Below are 24,273 nucleotides of genomic sequence, written 5' to 3'. Positions count from 1 at the left end.
GCCACCTGGGAAGCCCAGAGACTCCTTAACTGCATTCAAAAACCTGGCAATTTTCTCTTTTAAACTTAACAAATGAAAACTAAAATATTCACGTATTTCCCCAATTTCATTCTCCAAGTAAACTGGGCATAGATGCACGAAATCATTTGCCTCCTTATTACTAGCACTGAGAACAATCCAGCCTCAGGAGTCCCCAACCCTGCATGAACCCTTCCTTCCTGACCATTACTTTGAGCTCTGAAGCATGCTACTCTGCTTTTCAACATCGCTATTACCTAAAGCTTGCTAGGTTAAAAGTGTTGCCAGAGGAAAGAGCTACTACATTCCAAGTAGTAATAAAATGATGTCAGAAGCATACACTTCATCAGGTTCTAGATGCTATGCAACTCTTGTTGAGCCTGTTCTTAGCATTTATCTTCTCATCTAGGTCTTATCCACTGAAAGGTGGTGACCTCAGGAATACACATGATTGGCTGGTAGGAAGTCAAAGAACCCTGGTCTTGGCCCTGTAAGAGACATAACCAAGAGCAAGCATTTTGCTTTAAATCAGTCTCCTATTGATTATATTTATCCTGTAGACCTAATGTCTGCTACTGATCTGACCAGGGCTTCCCTGGCAGGCTACAGTCCATGTGGTCACAAGAGTCAGACACGACTGAGTGATGAAACAACTTATCCCACCAGGAGACCGGAACCACCACCACCTCTGCTGCCTTTCTGCCTTTTCTTACCCTAAAACACGTACAATAACAGCTCAGGTTAAACCCATACCATGTATGTGGAATACTGAACTTCAAGAAATTGAAAAGCTACTGTAAATATTCGGAAGATGATCACCAATGGATACCTACGATCTTTGCACATGCTATTCCCTCTGCCGGGAACTCTTCCTCTGTGTCTGGTTCTTTCATGTTCGTCAGACCTCAGCTGAAGGAAGCCTTCCAATCTAAACAAGCCACCCCTCCCCTTACTCCTGACTACTCAGTCCCATTCCCCTACTGGAAATTGCTCTCATATGCTTATTTCTTATGTACTTGTCTGTCTCCTCCATAAACTGGAAGGGCAGGGATATGATTTACTTTTTCACCACTGTTTCTCCAATACACAGGCAGCACTTGACACAGACGATCAATAAAACTCGTTGGAGAAAGGAAATATGATTGCTCATCATCTCTATCATTAGTTAGTACATGGCAGTGGCCACTGTTAGCATGACTAGAGCCAAATGTATGCTTCTTTTTCAAACTGGAAAAATGACAGGAAGTCTTTAAGACAGAACAAAAACTTAGTGCTCCATTACTTACTTACAATTTTGATTGAAAGCTACCATGCTAACCTGCAGGCTTCCTTTGTGGCTCAGCTGGTAAAGAATCCACCCGCAATGCGGCAGACCTGGGTTGGATCCTGGGGTTGGGAAGATCCCCTGGAGAAGGGAAAGGCTACCCACTCCAGTATTCTGGCCTGGAGAATTCCAAGGACTGTACAGTCCATGGTGTCGCAGAGAGTCAGACACGATTGAGCAACTTTCACTCACTCACTCATGCTCACCTGCCGGGAAGCAGACACTTTTAAGACGAGAGGGAAAGTCTTCCATCCTATTCCACCTACTGCTTTGCAAATGTATGCTTAGTCACTAAGTTGTGTCCAACTCTTTGTGATACCACAGACTGTAGCTCACCAGGCTCCTCTGTCCATGGGATTTCCCAGGCAAGAATACTGGAGTGGGTGGCCATTTCCTTCTCCAGGGGATCGTCCCGACCCAGCAATCGAACCTGTGTCTCCTACATTGGCAGGCAGATTCTTTACCACTAAGCCACCTGGGAGTCTTTGCTAATGGCCCTAGTAAAATACTGTTATTCACCTACCTTGTCCCTTTGAGTGGTAGAATAAGAGTATTTTAAGTAGCTTAGGAAAGGTGTTTTTCTTTCACAGTCTGCATGAGCTAAGTGCACATAGGAAGGAACAGATCAGCAGACTAATACTCTGTCCTCACTACGCTATGAAGATACATATGTCTTGGCTCAGAAATCTAGAAACACTTAGCTGTAATGATCTAAATTACAGCGAGCAATTCCTACCAGCTGTACACTGGATATATTCCCACTAACCTCCTCACCAGAAAGCCTACAGCCCGCTTCCCAACAGCCTGGCAGCACAATTCCGTCAGGGGAGGAAGTTACGGCCATCTCCTTCTTCAGGTACTGCAGGACTTAAGTCATCTAGTGAAGATCATGGTTCTAACCATAAAGCCAAAGATTAGCAGAGGGACTCCTTCCCCTTTCAAATGGGATGGGGTGAAACGGGAATGGGGATTTGGCCTTCCACACCATAAGGAGGATGAGACAGGCTGCTGCCATGGCTGCTTCTGATGAGCACCGAAGATTCAAGAACTGCAGCAGATTCACTCTGCTGTGTGCTCCTTCTTGAAAAGACATGCAGACATAAGATAGGAGTGTTAAAGACTTCAAAAAGGGCTCTGTCCCCCAAGACAGAAATAAATGGGGTCAGCAAAACCAGAGAAAATTGCCATCTCTAAGTAGCTGCTAAGTGGGGTGACTAAATTTCACATTCACTACCCCAGAGACTTCTCCCAACCTCTATTTAACATGGGCTGACAATATTCTGAGACAGCTAAAGAAAGTCTAGCAAATTACCCAAGAAACCCAGGGATAGAATCCTCCAGGGTTTCGAGAAAAGATCTCATGTGACACAGACATTTACTTTCCCAGGTTCTATTTCACCTGCCCACACACTTGCCAGTCTTATCCCAACTCAAAAAATATATAAATCCACCTTCAGCTTTTCCATCATCCTCACTGCCTTCTCAGTAACAGAAGAGCCCCACAATGATTGTGTCAACTCACTGCCCACTTCCTCCTTCAACATATTCTAGAACCAACTCTGACCCTTGGCTCCTATTGTGAACAGCAGACACAGCCCCTACCATCATTTTAAAAAATTGGTCAAATGCAAACATGAGTCCCAAGTTCTTTCTGCTTCAACCTTAGAAAAAGGAACATAGGACTTACTAAGATGGCAAGGCAGAGGTCAGAAGAAACACACACGTTCCATCGCCTTATAACCCATTCTTTACCCAGAAGAGGAAGAATGAGTATTCCTCTTCGTTGCAGCAAACTTCAACCCAAGACCGCTTCGGACCTTCAGCTTGGCCTGAGTCCAGACAAAACCAGAGGGCTAAGCCTGAAAGGCCCAAGTCTGGTTGGTCAGTTTCTGCCCCTCAACCCAAAGGCAGAAAAGCAGTCACTGATAATTACTCTTTTCCTATTCATCAAACTATTTCCTCCTCACCTCCCTCTGTCATAGAGCTCCATCTTCCCTCACAAAGTTCTTACGAAGCAGTTCCTGGTACCACTGGAAAGAATTACTCTCCAGGAAAATACAACTTTGCTAAGCAGAAGAGCTTCACACACAGCAATTTGCCAGGGGTCAATTTTTCATTCCAGGCAGGCTTCGAAGCCTGGCACAAATCTGCCAGTGGCTCCGCAGTTCACCTGGCTTCCCTCCCCTAATCTCTGCCTGGAACTCACCCACCCACCCCTTTGCAGCTTGAAAACAGAAAAACAGCAGTGCAGGCAACTCTTAACACCTTCTTCAAAGCCTGCTCCCTGCCTAATGTGTCTTCCACACCACATTCCTTTGCTTATGGTAAGGACCATAAGCACCAAATAAAGTCACTTACTGCAACAGCAGCTTCCAGACAAGACAGGAGTAACATTTAATCTCTCCAAGGCTCAATTACAGTCAGCTTCACTTTCCTGCAATTTTGTGGCCATGCATCACTGGCCCTGCCCTCTGTTAAAATCATTGCCTGGAGTCAGAGTCATCAAACCACGAATGTTTTGAAAAGCCTGTGCTTTGGCCAATAAGGTCTGGGTTCAAGTCCCAGCTCTGCCTCTCATTACCAATTAAAAAGTACCTGTCCTGGGGTAAACTATTCTTTCAAAACTTCAGATTACATATCTGTAAAAATGTAGCCAATGATCCTATCCACTTGTTCAGTACTATAAACGAGATAACACAAACAGAAAACTCAGCACAAGACATGAGCCTTAATAAACAAGTTACTGTTGATATTCAGTATCCATGGGGGTAATCTGCGGACAGGTATGGTCACCCCATTAGAATCCAGATGCCCCGGAAACCTCCAGCATCTGTAGAAGTAAAAATACAGTCAGCCCATTTCCACTCCCACTCTACAAGTAAGAGGGACCTTTAAGAAAAATTCAAGCCTCAGCAAAGGAAAAAAACTCAGACAAGATTCACTGGCAATCCCACTACCAGACCACCGAGCACTGCTCTGTCCCTACAGTGAAGGGAAAGCTAAGGGCCAACGAGAAAGCTAATTTAAGAGAAGACACTTCAGAATAACCCTTTCATAGGTCAGGTCAATATTTCAGAGAGGTGAAACTATGTGGACCATGGAAATTCCCTCCTCACTCAGTTTCTGATAAATTCTGACTCTCCCTTTATGTATAAATAAGTGGGAAACGTACTACTGAAAAGCCTAAGAATCTCAATTGGAGGCAGAATACTGCCTAAGAAGTGACTATGTGAATATCGGGGAAAAAAAATCTTGAAATCTAATTCATACATAAGCTGAGAAACATTATAATCCTGTGAAAGACAATGAGCCAAGAAACAGAATGTTTTTCAAACTTTCCACATCTATAAAAGGCTGCAGAGCTTTGGGACAAAGTGTCATAAGAATATTACCAGATGGAAAAGTCAGAATTGCGGCCTGAAATGAAAGCCTGTGGCCATCACAACCAGAAATTCTGGTAACAACGAAGAAATGTCAGTTTCCAATCCTAGGGAATATTGAGGGGAGGCCAACAGAGGGGACAACTGATAAAGAGAATTTATATTACAAAATTATGACGGGGTTAATTTTTAATGAAACTTGCAAGGTTTTAAATGCACCACTCAAGGATGTAGAGAGTGAGGGGATATATAATCAGGCAGAATTTACAGTAACAGCAGGGGGCTGGGAATCAGAACATTTAGGCTCCGGTCCTGGCTCCAACCCAAACCACCATGTGACCTTAGGCAAGTCACTTGTCCTCTTCAAAGTTGTCTCATCCGTAGTGAGGGAACAACAAGGATCGCTAAGATTCCTACCGGCCTAAGGCTCTGAGAGCCAAAGAGATGGGGAGCACAGATATGAAGAGCTCTCAGGACTACTGACTTGACGCAAGAGGTGGAGGGAAAAAGACGGGAAATGAGGGCCAGGGAGCGAGAAAACTTGGCGTAACTGAGCGTCGGTGGAAACATAATAGCTTCAAGAAGGCCAAGTACTCCAAGAGTTCCACGGAAGAGCGGACGTTAGGATCTATGAAAAACTGCAAACTACTCAGCATATGCCAAAATGGACAGAAGCACGGTGAATCGGAGGACTGATACGAACACATCCCCGTTAACTAATCAGTAATCGATCTGTCCCGGTAAAAAGCCAGGAGACTTGAGTCCCACCATCACGGAAATCACTGTGACCCCCTAATGCCAGGGTGTCCCGGAGGCAAAGTACCGAAGGGGAGTCCGTGTCGACTTGCGTCTAGGGACGGGATTCCGAGATCGGGTCAAAGTGAGGAAGGGGCAGAGGAAAGAGGATCTGGGAGACACTGAAAGCTGGCGGTAGGGGAAGGAGCCAGCGCCAGACTCCCGCACGGTGGCGGCCAGTGGGATCGGTGTCCCGGGCCCCGCTCTCACCATCTTGACGATGCCCCGTTGCACGGTGGGGACCGCGGGTCCCCCGGAGGAGCCGCCGCTCTGCGCGGAGGAGGCCATGTGTAGCGATGGAAAACCAGCGATTAAGGCGGTGGCCCGCTAGGACGTGTCAATGTGGGTGTCGGTGTTGGTGAGAGGCCGCCTCGGAGAGGAGCGGGCGGGCGACCAGCTGTGGGCGATGGACGGGACGGACGCGCTGGGCGCTCGCTCACTGGAGCAGCAGCAGGACTGGGAGCGAAAGAGACGCGATCTCCACCACCGCCACACGTTCTACTCCCCGCGCAAGCGTGCCAGAGCGCCACCGCCCTCCGGCCAATTAGAGCCCAGAACCCGCCGGACCCCAAGCCAATAGGCACCCTGCTTGCGGAGCCCCGCCCCTTAGTCTCAAAACCGGTCAGGCGCTTCAGGAAGCGCTGAAAAAGCTGATTTGCAGTGATGGGCTAAGTATGAGGCGGGACTTCCGGGGCAGTGGTAGTAGGTAGTGTCGGGAGGTGTAGTGGAAAGGAAAGGACACGTCAGCATCTGGCCGCGGGGCGCAGTGGGCCCTGGGAGCCCCAGGGGCGGGGTCAGCTTCGCCCTCCGGCCTGGCCCCGCCCATTACGCCCCGCCCCGCGGGCGGCTGGGGAGCCCACGTGGACGTTAGCTCTCCCAGAGGGCGCACCCAGGTTCGCTAGCGCGAGCTGGGAACGCCAGACAGCAAGGCCGAATTCTGGAGGGATCTCAGTTCTGGTGCACAGCGACTTCCGACATTTTACCTCAGCTAAAAGTGTGGGGAGAACTTGGAAAAGTCTAAACGGTGTACCTACCTGTGTTGGCCTTGACACCGAGTGTGACCGAACGCCCTTCCGGTGGTCGGAAATATATCTCTCTCGTGTTTGTGTCGCCGGTGTCCCACACATGTTAGGCGCTCGATTAATGTTATGTGGTGAAAGGAATAAATCTCCCTTGTGCGCCAGTGAAGTTACGGAAAACCTTGCTAACACGCTCTCAGTTGACCGAGTGAAGGAGGAGCCACGCTGCCTCCAACCACCGGAACCCACCCCTTTACCTAGACCTAATCTTTTGCCGAGAGGTTGGGGAGAGGAAGGTGGAGAGCAAAGGCATATACATGTTTACCTGAATGTTGAGAGACGGCTAATATTCGTCGAGTGCCAACTATGAGGGGACAAGAACCTTACTTTCATGCCAGTTAATCTTGAAACTTGTTCCTACATTGAGGACAGTTCTCCCCTATACTCTTGAGAAGAGGTGATTCTCCCACACTTAACTTATCCCAGAGTCCAGTTTTGGGGTCAGCATCTTCCTAGATCCCTAGTGCTCCTTCCATGCCATTAATTTGCCATCGTCTTCAAAAAAAAAAAAAAAAAACTTTGTGGCAGCTCATTCCACCTAATTATAGTACTCTCCATCTCACTAGGCTTCCTGTCCTCTTTGCCCCAGTGTCACCTTGTCATTCATTGAAACTGACACCTGGTGCACACTCTTCTCTGCCCAATGATCCTGAATGACTTCCACATTTATGCATCTGATTTATCCAGTACCCTGGCCTCGAAACTCCTTGACCTTATCTTCACTGAGTTGGATCTCTGCATCTATTTAGCTACATAGCTGAAACTGTAACCTCAAACACTCCCATCTCTGATGGTAATTGCTGTCCTTTTTCCCTTCTCAGTTACTTCTTATACTCTGTATTAATTTTATCTCCTAGCTCTTGTCAGGAATCTCAGCAGGGTTTAGCTGGGTGCCTTTGCCACAGGTTCCCTCAAGGGACTGCAGTCATGGTGTCAACACAAGCTGTGGTCTTATCTGAAGGTCCCTTGTCTGACTAAGGGAGGATCTGACTTTAAGATCACTAAGACAGTTGTTGGCAGGATTCACGCCCTCATTTCCTTGCTATGTGGGTCTCTGCATAGGGCACAGACCATGGTAACTGGTTTGCATCAGAGCCAATGAGTGAGACAGCATAGAGGACAGGAAGAGTCTTTTTGAAACTAATCTCAGAAGTAACATCCCATCACCTTCTTCTGTTTGTTAGATGAGTCACTAGGTCCAGCTTACTCTCAAAAGGAGAAGACTGCTCCAGGCCATAAATACCATGAGGTAGGATCACTGGCGTTCATCTTAGAGGCTACCTATCACACACTGTTTTTTAAGGAGAATTCAAAGACCCTAAATGTCTCTTTTTTTTTTTTTCACCTCACCTCACAGCTTGTGGGATCTTAGTTCCCCAGGCTCTGGCAGTGAAAGCACAGAGTCCTAACCACTAGACTGCCAAGGAATTCCCCTCTGTCCTCCTATATCAGCTCTTTTCTGCTCTCTTCTGGTCCCTTGGGTGATCTCCATTGTTTTCGCCCCTCTCCTACCAGTATCCTCATCTCTAATCCCCATTGTCTTCTATTGTACTCAGCTGTCGAAACTCCAATTCCAGATCTCTCTGTCTTCTCCAAACCTACCACTTAACTAGAACAAACATGCAGGTTATTACCATAGTGAATTCATAGGTCCTCGTGCATTGCTGGGAATTTTTTCTGTTTCTTCAGTCATGTTGATCTCCACCTCCATGAGGCTGATTTGTTGTGGTTGCTGTTGAATTAAGACTTAATTTTTTAGAGGACTTTTATGTTCACAGCACTATTGAGAGGAAAGTACAGAGATTTGTCATGTATCCCCTGCCCCCTACATGTGCTCCCAGTACATTTGTTACAGTTGATGAACCTCCACTGACACATCATAATCACTCCAAGTCCATAGTTTACATTATTAGGGTTCACTCTTGGTATTGTACATTCTGTGAGTTTGGACAGATGTATAATGGACATCCATCCATCCCTCCATCGGTATAGTATCATACACAGTATTTTCCATGCCCTAAAAATCCCTGGGTCTGTTTTAAACCTTCTCTGTTTTCCTCTTAACTTCGACTCCACTGTCTCCCACACTCTGTAACAGTGATAAGGCCTCCTACTTCGAAGAGATAATAAACACCATCAAGAACTCCCTCTGTTTCCCACCACAAACTAATTTTGCTTCTCATTCTTCTCTGTATCTCTCTTGTTGCAAAGAAAAAACTTTCTACTGCTTAGGCTAAACTCTCCATCTATGTCCTGCATCCACCCCCTCCACTTTCTCAAGGGTTCTCAGATAATTCCCTTTGTGATTTCACAGCCTCTCAGGTTCTCCTGGATTCTTCTCATTAATATTTAAATATTCTCAAATGTCTAGCCTAATAAAAATTAATTTTTTCCTTTAAGCCATCTCCCTCTCCAGATAGCTCTCTTCCCTTCATAGGCAAATCTTCTTGGCGAAATTCTCCCCCCTCCTTTTTTTGACCATGATATTCAGCATGTGGGATCTCAGTTCCAATGCCCCCTGCAATGAAAACAGGGACTCTTAACACTGAACCACCAGGGAAGTCCCTGAAATTCTTTGTGTTTGTGACCTCCACCCTGCATTCACTCCTCCGGCGCCTGCACTCTGACTACTGTTCTTATCAGTTTACTGAAACTGTTCTCTCCAAGGTCACTACCGAATTCCTTGTGACTGTATTCAATGGACACTTTTCACATTTGGTGGTCACTTTGCTGAGCTCTCCATACCATTTGACACTGTACTGCTCAAAATGTCTCTCTCCTTCCCATGTTCCCTGTATTCCTCCCATCTCTTTACTGTTTATCCTAATTGCCGTTATAAGTGACTCTCCTTTTTCCTACTCATTAATGCTGGTGTTCCTCTGCCTTTTTCTCAAAATATCTTCTTTTCTAGTTCAAAACATTCTTCCTAAGACATCTAATCCATTCCCATGGTTGCATGCTAATGAGTCCCAAATACATAACTCCTGTTCAGATAACTCTTTTGAGACTCCCTGGTGGTCCAGTGGTAAACACGCCAAGTTTCCAACACAGCAGGTGCATGTTCTATTCCTAGTTGGGGAATTAAGATCCCACATGCAACACTGTGCAACCAGAAAATAAAAAATTTAGTAATAATAACTCTCAAGGAAAGTTATGACCAACATAGACAGCATATTAAAAAGCAGAGACATTACTTTGCCAACACTAGTCAAGGCTATGATTTTTCCAGTGGTCATGTATGGACTATAAAGAAAGCTGAGCGCCAAAGAATTGATGCTTTTGAACTGTGGTGTTGGAGAAGACTCTTGAGAGGCCCTTGGACTGAAAAGAGATCCAACCAGTCCCTCCTAAAGGAGATCAGTCCTGGATGTTCATTGGAAGGACAGATGATGAAGCTGAAACTCCAATACTTTGGCCACCTGATGCGAAGAGTTGACTCATTTGAAAAGACCCTGATGCTGGGAAAGATTGAGGGCAGGAGGAGAAGGGGATGACAGAGAATGAGATGGTTGGATGGCACCACTGACTCGATGGACATGGGTTTGGGTGGACTCCAGGAGTTGGTGATGGACAGGGAGGCCTGGCGTGCTGCGGTTCATGGGGTCACAAAGAGTCGGACACGACCGAGCGACTGAACTGAAATGAGCTTCAGACACATGTGTACAATGATACTCTGAATATCTGCCCATGGCTGTTACGTTAGGAGTTCAAATTCAACCTGTCTCACTAGCAATTCATTATCTTTCCTCCCAAGTCTTATCTTCCCTAGTATATGTTTCAGCCCAAACAATGACTCAAAAAGCTACCTAGTCACAAGCCAGAAATCTGGAGATCTCTGTGACTCCTCCCTCTACCTCATTCCTTAATTCGTAGTCAATCTCAGAAATCTATTAGGTCTTCAGCAGCACAGGATAGCACATAAGAAGCCCTGCCTAGAGCAAGACTGCCCAGGTTCAATCCCAACACTGTATCACCTTGAGCAGACTATTCCATGGATTCCTCCTCTATAAAATAAAGATGTTAATAGGACTGGCCTCTTAGGTTTATTCTGGTTTTGAGGATTGTATGTGTTAGTGTATGCTGGATGCATAGAACACTTCCTGGATATATGTATTAAATTTGCTATGATTATTATTATGTATCTCCTATTGCTTCAGCCTGGCACATTTTCACCTGGATCACCACACTAGGCTTTTACTAGAGCTCTCTTACACCATCCTGCCTTTACTTACAGCCCACCCATTCTTTCTGCTACAGCTGAAGCCATATTTCTAAAATGCAGGTCTGATCATGTCTTTCTACTCCCTAAGCCCCTCCCACAATTTCTCTACAGCTCTTCTCTCAGCTCTACCCTTCCACAGTTTCTGCCCAGGACAGGTGAACCTGGTTTTGACTTTTCAAGATGGCACTCCTTGGCTCCAGGCCTTTGTGCCTACTTTTATGTCTGTCTGGAGCGCTTTTCCCACCCCTGTTTGCTCCTTCCCACCCCCACTTGCTTCACCTGGTTGTCATTTCCCCATCCTTCAACTCCCCACTTAAAAACCAGAATGCAACCCTTGGAAGGCATTGACAGGAGTGCTGTTCCTCTGCGCAGTATTAGTTTTGTCTTTTCTCCTACATTTGACCTGTTAGAGCACTTATAAGATTGTAGTATAACTGTCTGTTTCCCCTCAAAAATGTCATTGGACTGTGTCTGATATACTTACAGTGGAATTCCCAGCCCATTGCCTGGTGCTGTTCAATTCAGTTCAGTTCAGTTCAGTCACTCAGTCGTGTCTGACTCTTTGCGACCCCATGGACTGCAGCACGCCAGGCCTCCCTGTCCATCACCAACTCCTGGAGCTTGCTCAAACTCATGTCCATTGAGTCGGTGATGCCATCCACCATATTATCCTCTGTCGTCCCCTTCTCCTGCCTTCAATCTTTCCCAGCATCAGGGTCTTTTCCAATGAGTCAGTTCTTCACATCAGGTGGCCAAAGTATTGGACTTTCAGCTTCAGCATCAGCCCTTCCAATGAGTATTCAGGACTGATCTCCTTTAGAATTGACAGGTTTGATCTCCTTGCAACCTCTCAAGAGTCTTCTCCAACAGCACAGTTCAAAAGTATCAATTCTTTAGCACTCAGCTTTCTTCAATAGCCCAGCTCTACAGTAAATATAAGTAAATATCTGTGGATAAATGAATGACTAAAAAGTATTATCATATGCATTTCACTGATAAGGAACTGAAAGAAAGAAAGTGAAGTCGCTCAGTTATGTCTGACTCTTTGTGACCCCGTGGACTGTAGCCTATCAGGCTCCTCCATCTGTGGAATTTTCCAGGCAAGTGTACTGGAGTGGGTTGCCATTTCTTTCTCCAGGGAATCTTCCCAACCCTGGGATCAAACCCATGTCTCCCACATTACAGGCAGATGCTTTACCATCTGAATCGCCAGGGAAGCTCCAAGACTCAAGTAAGATGTCTCGTGCAGGTCACGGGGCTAGAGAAGTGGTAGACAAGGGATTTTTCTTTTTTTTAACTCTCCTGGATCTTGGTTGCACCATGCAGGATCGTCAGTCTTTAGTTGTGGCATAAGAACTCTTAGCTGCAGCATGTGGGATCTAGATTCCAGATCTAGACTAGGGGTTGAACCTGGGCCCCTTGCATTGGAATTACTGAGTCTTAGCCACTGGACCACCAGGGAAGGGATTTGACACTAGTTCTTGTGACTCTGAAGCTCATGTTCACTCTACCGATACAGGATGGTGACTCCAAAAGTCTTAAAGGTGACTTCTGTGTGGTGGAGAACACATCCACACATAGACTTACACACAAAGAGAATCTTAAGATAGACAAGATTCATTTAAACAAACAAAAACCCTATTTCCTGTATTCCTTTGAGAGTAAATTTAGGAAATATATCCCTGGTAGTAATAATAGCCAAAATATATTGAGCACTAAACAGTAAACAGGCTGTATGTTAAATGTTTTTCCCTACATTGCATAATTTAATTCTTAGAACAATGCTATGAAATAGTGTAATCAATCCCCTTCAACAAAGGAGGATATTAATGTTCAGAGAAGCTGAGCAAACCAACTCTAAGTCAATAGGTAATAAAGGATGGAGTTAAGATTGAACCCCGAAATTTATGACCCTCATCTGCTCTGTTTGTCTAGCCTGCTTCTGGGGGGGCGGGGGTCAAACCTGCCCCCTAATCCTGGATCTGCACCTGTAAGGTCCAGAGGTTTCAAAGAAAACATTTTCAACTCTCCAGTAAGCTTCCTTTGGGTAAACAGGAGAAAACTCAACCCTGGAGTATCTTCCTGCCTCCGTTCTTCCAAGCCCCCCTCAGACTTCAACCCACCCTCCATACTGTTAACTGGCTGTTCTTTCTGAAATGAACATTTCAATCACACAGACTACCTCCTTAACTTTACAGAGTTTCTCCTTCTGCTTCAGACAGACTTTCAACTCCTTAGCATAGCAATGAGGCCCTCACCATCTGGCCCTGACCTACTTTTCCTTCCCCTCTCTCCTCCTCTCTTCCCTTCTTCCTTCTCCTTCTTTTCAAAGTTTGTTACAGATAAACTTGTGTTTCTCCCAGATTCGTATGTTGAAGCCCAAATCCCCTTACTGTATTTGGCGATAGGGCCTTTATGGAGATAACTCAAGTTAAATGAGGTAAGAAGAGTGTTTCCCTCGTCCAATAGAATGGTGTCCTTATAAGAACAGGAAGGGAAATCTCCCTCCCTCTCTCTCTCTCTCTCTCTCTCTCTCTCCCCCCACCCCCCACCCCCCACATGTAGGTAGGTGCACAGGAGAAAGGCCACGTGAAGACAGAGCAAGAAGCTGGCTATTTGCAAGCCAGAAAGAGAAATCTCACCGGAATCCAACCCTAGCACCTTAATCTTGGACTTCCAGCCTCTGGAACGTTGAGAAAATGAATTTCTGTTTCTCTAGTCACCAGTCTGTGGTATCTTATTATGACAGCCTGAGCTGATACAATGATTTACTATGTGTGTGTGCTCACTCATGTCCAACTCTTTGTGACCCTATGGACTGTAGCCGGCCAGGCTCTGTCCATGGGATGTTCCAGGCAAGAATACTGGAGTGGGCTGCCATTTTCTTCTGCAGGGGATCTTCTGGACCAATGATCAAACCCGCGTCTCCTGCATTTGCAGGTGGATTCTTTACCACTGAGCCACCCTCGAGGCCACAGTGTTTTACTATATGTTTATCTAAAAGAAAACTTCACAAACCCAAGTTGTCTGGGTCAGCCAAGGCCAAAAGAAATTTCTACAGTGATGGACACTCTATATATGACCTGTCCCACACAGTAGCCATCAACCACATGAGGTCAGTGAGCACTTGAAATGTGGCCACTGCAACTGAGAAACTGGATTTTTAATGTTATTTAATTCTAATTAATTTAAATTAAGTTTAAATAGCCACCCAAGGCTAGTGATGAATATATTGCACGGCACTAGTCTAGGCGATTAAACTTGACTCCCGCTGTCATATCCGATATCCAAATCTTCTATGTAGGTTTTTAAGTTATTTCTCTATGCCTCATGTAAACCAAACTTGATTAAAATGTGTGACAGCATAAAGCATTTTTTTAATCTTAAGAAACAACGAAGTTTATAACATTAGAAGTAGAACTCAAATTCTATTTTAAAAAGAAAGAAAAGGGAAAGAATGTATCCAGTGCTTGGACTTAGATATTTCTCAGACCTCACAGAGCAGAACAAAATTCATATCAATCCAAGAAAGATAATGGGCTCTTTCCAATTTTCCCTATCTATATAGTAAGTCAATTTATAATAAAGGATATGTAAAGGTGTAATAAGCGTGTATACAACCATGTGATTTGGGCAATCGTTATAAACTTTTGATTAATGGATCAACTTTGCAACCTGTCTTATTGTCATTTAATAGCGTGACCTACCTTCATCTCATTCTCCCCAAAGCTATTAACCAATGTCTCCGAATTCTCAGTAGTCTCAGATGATAGAGTATTGATTTACTCCTGCTATAGCCATTGGCCTTAACCAGGGTCCAGTTGTGTCCCCTTGGACCCTGCCTGCCACCTTCAATCTCTAAGAAAAAAGGCATAAAGAAAGCGCCAGCCAGTGGCACCACCTACCTACCACAAGGTAGCGTATCTTCAGAAGACAGAAACAGTGACCCCAGGACTGAAGGTGTGGCCCTTCCCAGGGAGGGCAGTGTCCTGGAATAGCCAGAAACTGATCGGAACTAAGTAAGGCGGGGTCTCTGGAGTGGGTTTGCATGGCCCCACTAGGATAGCCAGTGTCAGCTGTCAAAGCTGAGGGGTCAGAGCAACAAAGAAGAAGCAGAGCAAGAGGTCAGGATCTGGATGAGCAGTGATGGTGGGGAATGCCGGGGCAAGGTGAGGAGTGGGAAAGGGATAGAGGGTCGCTGGAATGCATGGGGGTGGGGCGTCCAGCGTTCAGTGAGCAGAGCCCAGGTTGACAGGTCATCTGCTGGTCGTGAAAGGATAGGGGTGAAGCTAAGGCAAGACACCAGAGTTCAACTGACACCTTAAAAGGGCACCCCATGTACTAAAAGCGGGACTTCAAGATGGTCCAGGCATTTTTCTCAGGCACCCTTTTCTGGACCTCCTCCAGCTTAATTCACCCAAGGGACTACTGTTTCAGGTGAAATAGCACCCTATTTCAGCCACATTCCACACAAAACCACAGAGACATCAAAACCCAGAAAATCTCTTTTTCTTCTTCATCCCAAGTCTTTGTTTTATGTATTCGTGAATGATGTAAATACCAATGAGAAACAATTTTATGAAAAGGCAAGATAATTCTAACTTTATTTTATACCCTGTGGTTCGGTGGAAAGCAGTTTGCTTTTTTTAAGAGCACTTCAGAGGATAGGATGTTACTTTATACTGCAATGGAAATGGGCTAAACAGCCACAGAGTTGTGTGATGTTTCTTCTAAAAAAAAAAGTCTCTTTCCCAATATAAAGCATTTGAGCTGTTTCCCTCTGCCTGCCCCTTCAACAGGAACAAAATAGACAAAATCTCTGCCTCTTGGAAGCTTACATTTTATTTTTTTAATTGATTTATTGCTTTATTTTGAGGGCAACCTTACATTTTAATATCGGAAACTCAGAATGGGATCATTAAGATGGCTGAACATTTGGATTAGAGATACTTACAACCAAGGCAGAAATAAAAAAAGATGCATTAGGCTGTATAATTTTCACTGTCTGATCAAAGGAAATATATGATTTTATGGGAAGAGACAAACTTTTCCTTTGACATTGAGTTCTAGAAAATTGTCATTACATGACTATGAAAAGAACAATGAGTAATATAATGGGCAGTGTTTGCAGTAGAATTTTATAAGAGATGCAGAAACATGACTTTTTCTTATTAAAAGGTCACATCAAACCTAAAGGACTACTGCTGCTGCTGCTGCTGCTGCTGCTGCTAAGTCACTTCAGTCATGTCCGACTCTGTGTGACCCCATAGATGGCAGCCCACTAGGCTCCTCTATCCCTGGGATTCTCCAGGCAAGAACACTGGAGTGGGTTGCCATTTCCTTCTCCAATGCATGAAAGTGAAAAGTGAAAGTGAAGTCGCTCAGTCGTGTCTGACTCTTAGGGACCCCATGGACTTCAGCCTACCAGGCTCCTCCATCCATGGGATTCTCCAGGCAAGAGTACTGGAGTGGGGTGCCGTATTGGATGGTAATTCAGTGAAAGTTTCTGTGGTAGAAAACAGTCATCATGATAAAGAAAAAAATCTGCTTAAAAAAAGAGGGATCAAAGTACCTAATTCTCAGGAATTCCGTGGTGGTCCAGCAGTTAGAACTTGGTACTCTCTCTGCTGAGGTCCCAGGTTCAATCCCTGGTTGGGGAACTAAGTTCTGCAAGCTGTGCAGTACAGTGAGAAAAAAAAACCCACTAAGGGAAAATACTTCATTATTTCCTCCAAAGTACTGATACTCAACCAAAACAGTTAAGAAAAGGGAAAGGAAGATCTTCTAAAATATTCTAAATAGGTTAAGTGTAAGAATAATATTTAGGTATTCCCTAGCCTACACCATTTTGGTGAGGAAAGTCCTACAGAGAGGCTCTAAAATTGGAATCAAGGAATCAATAAACTTGACATGATCCTGACCATTTACTGAACCCTCCTAATAGCAGTGTACTTTGGTTCAGGGTGTATGGAGAACCATCTGGAGTATAGAGAACAGTCTGGAACACTCTAACATTGCTCACAACTTTTGAACTGGCAATTCCACTTTGGGAAATCCTAAGGAAAAAAATGGTGAATGATGGGAGATGGTGAAGGACAGGAAAACCTGGTGTGCTGCAGTCCATGGGGTCACAAAGAGTCGGACACAACTGAGCGACTGAACAACAAGGAAAAAAATGTCCTGGGGCCGGGTGGGAGGAGTCCACAGCAAGTATTGTGTCAAAAGGTCGAGAGGAAGTGCTCTGGAATGTGTTTGCCAAGGTATGAATTGTTGTGGAAGCTGCACTTAGTGAAACTTACAAGTTTACTTAACATAAGTCTCAGTTTTATCATCTGTAAAAATGGGAATAAAAGTCATGCCTGTCTCATTAATCATTAGGTTGATATGAGAAGATGAATGAAAGATCTATTTACAAGGTCTAGGATCTAGGGAGTTCGTAGATTTTTTTTTTCTTTTTTGGTCACCTCATGTGGCATGCAGGATCTTCTCCAACCAGAGATAAAACCCAGGCCCCTGCAATGGGAACACAATCTTAACCACCCATGCGGCATGCGAGATCTTCCCCAACCAGGGATAAAACCCAGGCCCCTGCATTGGGAGCACAGTCTTAACCACTCTACCACCAGGGAATTATTAATAAGGTTAGTGATAACAATGATGATCTAGAGAATTCGAAGCTACACATAGTCTAAACAATATGAAAACAGCTAAAAAAACTTTATGATTTGTAAACAATGAAATACCATGTAGTTTTAAAAAATGACATGTGTGTAAACTACCTTTATAGCACAGCATAAAAACCAGAACACAAAATAGTTTTGCATGTTGATTATAACAAAGTAGGAAGACATGTGTACATTTAAAAGGAACTAACAGAGATGGAGACAGATGTTCTGTTGGTTTGCTAGGTATCGTTTCTAAAGTTCAGAGTGAATTCTTTTCACATAAACTTAGTTTTCGGTGCCAGAAGATCACAATTTCTTACCCTTTTTCTTGTGAAATGTAAGACACAAGAAAGTGCCCCAAACAAAAATGTACAGCTTTATGATTTATCAAGAAGTGCTTCGTGATATAATTATCACCTAAGTCAGGATGAATGGCCAGCATTCTCAGAAACTGTTCTAATTGCTGCTCTTCCTAAGTCTGTATCTCAAAACAGACTTATAGCTTTGCTTGTGTTTTCAAAAATTTATAACTAGAATTAAGCTATATATGTCTTCATGTGGCTTCTTTAGCTCAACATTATGTTGGTGAGATCCAGCCACACTATCTCATATGGCTGTTGTTTGCCATCTTCTTCACTGTATAGTATTCCTTCATAATGACCATACCATCCTTAGTTTGTCCACTCTCCTGCTGATGGATAGTTGGCTTGTGGCAGATAGCATTTTCCAAAGAAAGCCACAGAAATATCTCTCAATACACATGTTGTTTTTATAAAGTGATCTCAACATTCCTCCCATTAAAAGGTGGAATCTGGGACTTCCCTGGTGATCCAATGGTGAAGACTCTACTTTCTAATTCAGGGGGCATGGGTTCAACCTCTGGCTGGGGAACTAAGATGTGGCCAAAATTTTTTTAAAAATAAAGGGTGGAATTTATGTCTCCTCCCCCTGAAGGCCTTTGCTATCTCTTAACCAATTAAGTGCAGCAAGAGTGACTTTTTAAGTCACTTCATAAAAAATGTCTTGCACTTCCACCTTGTTCTTTGGGGATGTTTGCACTTGTTGCCAAACTGGGTGAAAGTCCAAGCAACACCATGGAGAGGCTGTGTTCAGGTGTGTTAGTCAACAACCCCAGCTGAGATCCTGACCAAGAGCTAGCTGTAGGAGGGGAGTTCCCTGATGCTGAATGGTTAGGATCCTCGGCTTTCACTGCAGTAACCCAGGTCATTCCCCGGTCGGGGAACTGAGATCCCACCAGCCGTGCATCATGGTCCCCCCACCCACCCACCAAATAGAAAATCAAGAAGCATGCATATATGTGTGTCTTCCATGCCATTTAGGGCATTCCCTGGAAGTCTAGTTGTATGAGGAAAAGGCCTTTAGGTGATTCCAGCCCCCTCACCACTGGTCACAGCCTTTGTCTCTCTCTGCAGAAGCCACAGACTTGGCGAACCTGAGATAAGCAATCCTCTCTAGGCTCTTTGTGAACTCTTGACCCACAAAATCCACAACCATCATAAAACAGTGATGGATTTATGCACTAGGTGTGAAATGGTTTAATACACAGCAGTTGTGTCAAAAACAGGACTGTATCCAGTTGTTAGCTATTATAAATCAGCATTCATGAACATGTGTTTCTTTGGGGAATCTGTAGGAGTCAAAGGATATGAATACCTTAACTTTGGCAGATAGCTTTTTCCCCAAAGTGGATGGGCCAATTCAGACTGCCTCCAGCAGTACATGAGAGTCCTAATTATTCCATATTTTCACCAGCATTTGATGTTATCAATGTTTTAAAATCCCATCCATTCCTATTCTCTAATATAAAATAAAAAGTTTAAATAAATAAATTAAATTCCAGCCATTTTGGTGGATATGCAGCAGTATGTCCCATGGTCTTAATTTGCATCTGCCGGCTTTCTACTTTTAAAATTTTTTTATTTATTTAGTTTTGGCTGTGCTGGGTCTGTCTTCTCTGCTGCGTGTGGGTGTTCTCTAGTTGTGGTGAGCAGGGGTTGCTCTTTAGTTGTGGTGCATGGACTTCTCATTGCAGCGACTTCTCTTCCTGCAGAGTGCAGGCTCTAGGGTGTGTGGGCTTTAGTAGTTGCAGCTCTCAGGCTCCAGAACATAGACTCAGTAGTTGCGGTGCCCTGGCTTAGTGGTAGCTCAGGGCATGTGGGATCTTCCTGGACCAGGGATTGAATCAGTGTCCCCTGCATTGCAAGATGGATTCTTAACCACTGGGCCACGAGGGGAAACCTGCAGCTAAGCATTTTTAGTGGAGGTGATGGAATTCCAGTTGAGCTCTTTCAAATCCTGAAAGATGATGCTGTGAAAGGGCTGCACTCAATATGCCAGCAAATTTGGAAAACTCAGCAGTGGCCACAGGACTGGAAAAGGGCAGTTTTCATTCTAATCCCAAAGAAAGGCAATGCCAAAGAATGCTCAAAGTACCGCACAACTGCACTCATCTCACATGCTAGTAAAGTAATGCTCAAAATTCTCCAAGCCAGGCTTCAGCAATACGTGAACCATGAACTCCTTGAGGTTCAAGCTGGTTTTAGAAAAGGCAGAGGAACCAGAGATCAAATTGCCAACATCCGCTGGATCATGGAAAAGCAAGAGAGTTCCAGAAAAACATCTATTTCTGCTTTATTGACTATGCCAAAGCCTTTGACTCTGTGGATCACCCAACTGTGGAAAATTCTGAAAGAAATGGGAATACCAGACCACCTAACCTGCCTCTTGAGAAATCTGTATGCAGGTCAGGAAGCAACAGTTAGAACTGGACATGGAACAACAGACTGGTTCCAAATAGGAAAAGGAGTACATCAAGGCTGTATATTGTCACCCTGCTTATTTAACTTATATGCAGAGTACATCATGAGAAACGCTGGGCTGGAAGAAGCACAAGCTGGAATCAAGATTGCCAGGAGAAATATCAATCACCTCAGATATGCAGATGACACCACCCTTATGGCAGAAAGTGAAGAGGAACTAAAAGCCTCTTGATGAAAGTGAAAGAGGAGAGCGAAAAAGTTGGCTTAAAGCTCAACATTCAGAAAATGAAGATCATGGCATCCGGTCCCATCACTTCATGGCAAATAGATGGGGAAACAGTGGAAACAGTGTCAGACTTTATTTTTGGGGGGCTCCAAAATTATTGCAGATGGTGATTGCAGCCATGAAATTAAAAGACGCTTACTCCTTGGAAGAAAAGTTATGACCAACCTAGAGAGCATATTCAAAAGCAGAGACATTACTTTGCTGACTAAGGTCCGTCTAGTCAAGGCTATGGTTTTTCCTGTGGTCATGTATGGATGTGAGAGTTGGACTGTGAAGAAGGCTGAGCACCGAAGAATTGATGCTTTTGAACTGTGGTGTTGGAGAAGACTCTTCAGAGTCCCTTGGACTGCAAGGAGATCCAACCAGTCCATTCTGAAGGAGATCAACCCTGGGATTTCTTTGGAAGGAATGATGCTAAAGCTGAAGCTCCAGTACTTTGGCCACCTCATGCGAAAGTTGACTCATTGGAAAAGACTCTGATGCTGGGAGGGATTGGGGGCAGGAGGAGAAGGGGATGACAGAGGATGAGATGGCTGGATGGTATCACTGACTCGATGGACGTGAGTCTGAGTAAACTCCGGGAGTTGGTGATGGACAGGGAGGCCTGGCATGCTGTGATTCAATGGGTCGCAAAGAGTCGGACATGACTGAGTGACTGAACTGAACTGAACTGAAGCATTTTTAAATATATGTAACTGGTATTTGATTATAAAGGTATTCTCCTGTATTATCTTTTGGAAGCTTTATTATTTTGCCTTCCACATTAAGAGCAACAATTCCAGGAGGTACTGTGACATCCTTCTGTTTGTCTGCCCTCGAATCGTCATCTTTTGGGATTGTAGCCATTTCAGTTCTCTCCTAATCCAAAATGAGAGAAGTGCACCTTGAAATATTCTGCTGTTCCCAGAGTTTATAAATTCTTCATTGTAAGTGAAAGTTGCTCAGTCATGTCTGACTCTTTGAGACCCCATGGACTCTACAGTCCGTGGAATTCTCCAGGCCAGAATACTGGAGTGGGTAGCCAATCCTTTCTCCAAGGGATCTCCCCAACCCAGGAATTGAACCCAGGTCTCCTGCATTGCAGGCAGATTCTTTACCAGCTAAGCCACAAGGGAAGCCTTCTTTATTGTACCAAATGATAAAATTAAAATCCTAATACCCCATGAGAGTAGAACTCTTTATTCTTCAAGCAGCCTAATTCCACTGACTCGTTTGAGACACAACCTCTGCAGAAGAGCTCCCCACTCACTCTTTTCTCCCCATCTCACGCCTTTGACCAAAATCAAAACTTGGTTTTGGCCTCCAAACCAAGTTCAGTTTCAAGCCATTCTTCCTCCTTGTTCTCACTGTGCTCCCAAGCAAGCATAAACATCCCCACTCCCATCCAGCTCCTGTCACCAGGACAAGGGGATTAAGAGGAATGTCTCTCCTGAACTCTGGATTCCCAGATTTAAGGGCAAACAACAGGATGTCAGTGCATTTAAACTGTAACTTTAGACCTTTCTAGCTGTTATTTGAGTTTCCCTGGAAGGATTAGGATAGTTTCTCTTGCTGGGAGTTACTACCCTTAGAATTCCAAGGCAGTTAGATTTCCAGCCTGTTCTTTTGTAAGATGTGAGACCAAGTTCTTCATAGCCATTACAGACAAACGGAAAGGTCTGTGCAGTTACCCTAATGTCTACAGCTAAACGGATTCCCCTAGGCATTCCCTTCCCTTCTCCTTCTTTTTCCTCCCATTTATCTTCCTTTTTACTTATAACTCCCCCATATTCCTAAGTGGATTTGTCTCTTCCCCCAAACTAAAAATAAACCTTTTATAATTAAGCACCCTTGGCCTAGCCAAGAGGGCCTGAACCAATCAAGGTGAGAGACAAAGCACAGAATCATTGGGAGTCGCAGGTCCATGGACAGAGGATGCTGGAGTTCAGTTAAGTTCTTTATTTATTCCCCTGAAATTGCTTCTCTCTCATGGGGGCAAATGAAAATATGAGATTCTACTAAAATCTACAAAGGCTCCAAAGTGTGGCTGGGGGAAGTTTGTCCTGAGGTTGGAGAGAGACAGAAACCAAGTATTCTCCTGGTGTGCAGCCCACAAATGAGGAAGTTGTGGAGACAGGAGTGCAGACCCTTGTGATTGATTGAGGAATACGTGACGTGAGGACTTAAAGGTACTCCATCAACTGTAGAGACAACTCGGGAGACAAGGCACTGATGTGGAGGCCCTCCAGACAGAATAAGCAGTGAAGCAGGATAACGCCTTGGTTACCCAAGGTGCCAGAGATCTTCCATTCCACCTGCTGAAGTACCCTTAAGAGAATAAATTAGGAGCTCCCTGGTGGTCCAGTGGTTAGGACTTGGCACTTTTCACTGTAATAAACTAGATTCAATCCCTGATTGGGGAACTAAGATCCCACAAGCCCTGAAGCACAGCCCAACCCCCCCCCCCAAAAAAAAAGAAAGAAAATAAAACCTTAAACAATGATTAAAAAAAAAAAAACCCACCCCATCCTTAACACAAAAATTCCACCCTATGCATTGTTTTCCTTAAGACTTTCAACCTCCATCTCCTATCAGTATAAAAACTTTCCTGGGGGTCCAGTGGCTGGGACTCCTCGCTCCCGATGCAGAGGACATGGGTTCCATCCCTGATCAGGGAACTAGATCCCATATGCTGCAGCTGACGATCCTGCATGTCACAACTAGGACCCGGCATAGCCAAATATATGTACATGTATATAAATGCATATATTTTTAAGAAGAACCTTTTTAGGGCCAGGAAATGCAAAAGAAAGAAAAGGAGTCAGAACATGGCATTGGAGCATAATAAATGCTTACAAAAGACTGTAACTGGTTAGGAGATAAGTGGTACTCATGAACTTTTCCCAAGAAGGCAGCCTTACAGAGGCCATCCCACCCCCAGCCTCATTCACAGGTGGGTTGGGGGGCACCTTTCTAAGGGTCCATACCACATAGCTGGTGCTGGTTGCAGAATACTATGGAAGATTGCCCAGAAGTGCAGCTGTGATCACTTATTCAGGTAATAGTGGTGCAGCTGCTTTGCAGGACTTGGTCCCACGGGCCCTGTCTACTGGCCAACACACCCAAAGTGTACCCTGGAAAGACAGCGTATTGCTTCTCTTGGGCAACAGCATGATTGACAATTATGTCTTTCTAGCCTCCAGGCCAGAATTCATCTGGGTGAGAAAGAATAAATAGGAGAGAGTTCTGTGTGATCATAAACCAACAGCCCAGAAAAACAGCAAAAGATTCTTTGCTATTTGAGCTTTTGCTCAGGCCTGGTTTTATTGCACATCACTTCAGAACGCCTGCATAGCCACATGCTCATCATTTTTTGTAACTAAGTAACCCCATTTTTCCTTCTGTTGGTGCTTAAGTAAATTATACACACTACTTTTTATTCAGTCTTTAAGATGGTATGGCATAGTACTAGATATTTTTATATACTATCATATTACCACATGAAATTGCCCTAATAATCTCCCATGGGGGAAATATTTCCCCTGTGAAAGCAATAAAACTGAAGCTCAGAGGGTATGATTCCAACCTAGGTCTTTTTTTTTTTCTGTCGGGGCAGGGGCGGGGCATGTGTTGTGTGAGATCTTAGTTCACAGACCACACCCTCTGCATTGGCATCACGGCTTCCCAGGTGGCTGAGTGGGTAAAGAACCTGCCTGCCAATGCAGGAGATGTAAGAGGTGCAGGT

General features: G+C 44.5%; 1 protein-coding gene and 1 pseudogene across 1 annotated transcript in view; one reads left to right on the top strand and one right to left on the bottom strand.

Annotated features, from left to right (window-relative positions):
• The window catches only part of SND1 (staphylococcal nuclease and tudor domain containing 1), a 419,819-nt gene extending 413,782 nt beyond the window's left edge, over positions 1-6,037 (bottom strand). The window contains exon 1 of the mRNA XM_027968778.3: positions 5,728-6,037. Coding sequence (XP_027824579.2) covers positions 5,728-5,805 — 78 coding nt within the window. The 5' untranslated portion in view covers positions 5,806-6,037. The remainder of the gene's footprint in view (positions 1-5,727) is intronic.
• A 16,415-nt stretch (positions 6,038-22,452) lies between these two features.
• LOC114114440 (mth938 domain-containing protein-like) lies at positions 22,453-22,850 on the top strand (annotated as a pseudogene).
• Positions 22,851-24,273: the final 1,423 nt, after the last annotated feature.

Source organism: Ovis aries, chromosome 4, assembly GCF_016772045.2.
Source record: "Ovis aries strain OAR_USU_Benz2616 breed Rambouillet chromosome 4, ARS-UI_Ramb_v3.0, whole genome shotgun sequence".
Classification (NCBI taxonomy): Eukaryota; Metazoa; Chordata; class Mammalia; order Artiodactyla; family Bovidae; genus Ovis; species Ovis aries.
This window is presented reverse-complemented; position numbering and strand designations above follow the sequence as displayed.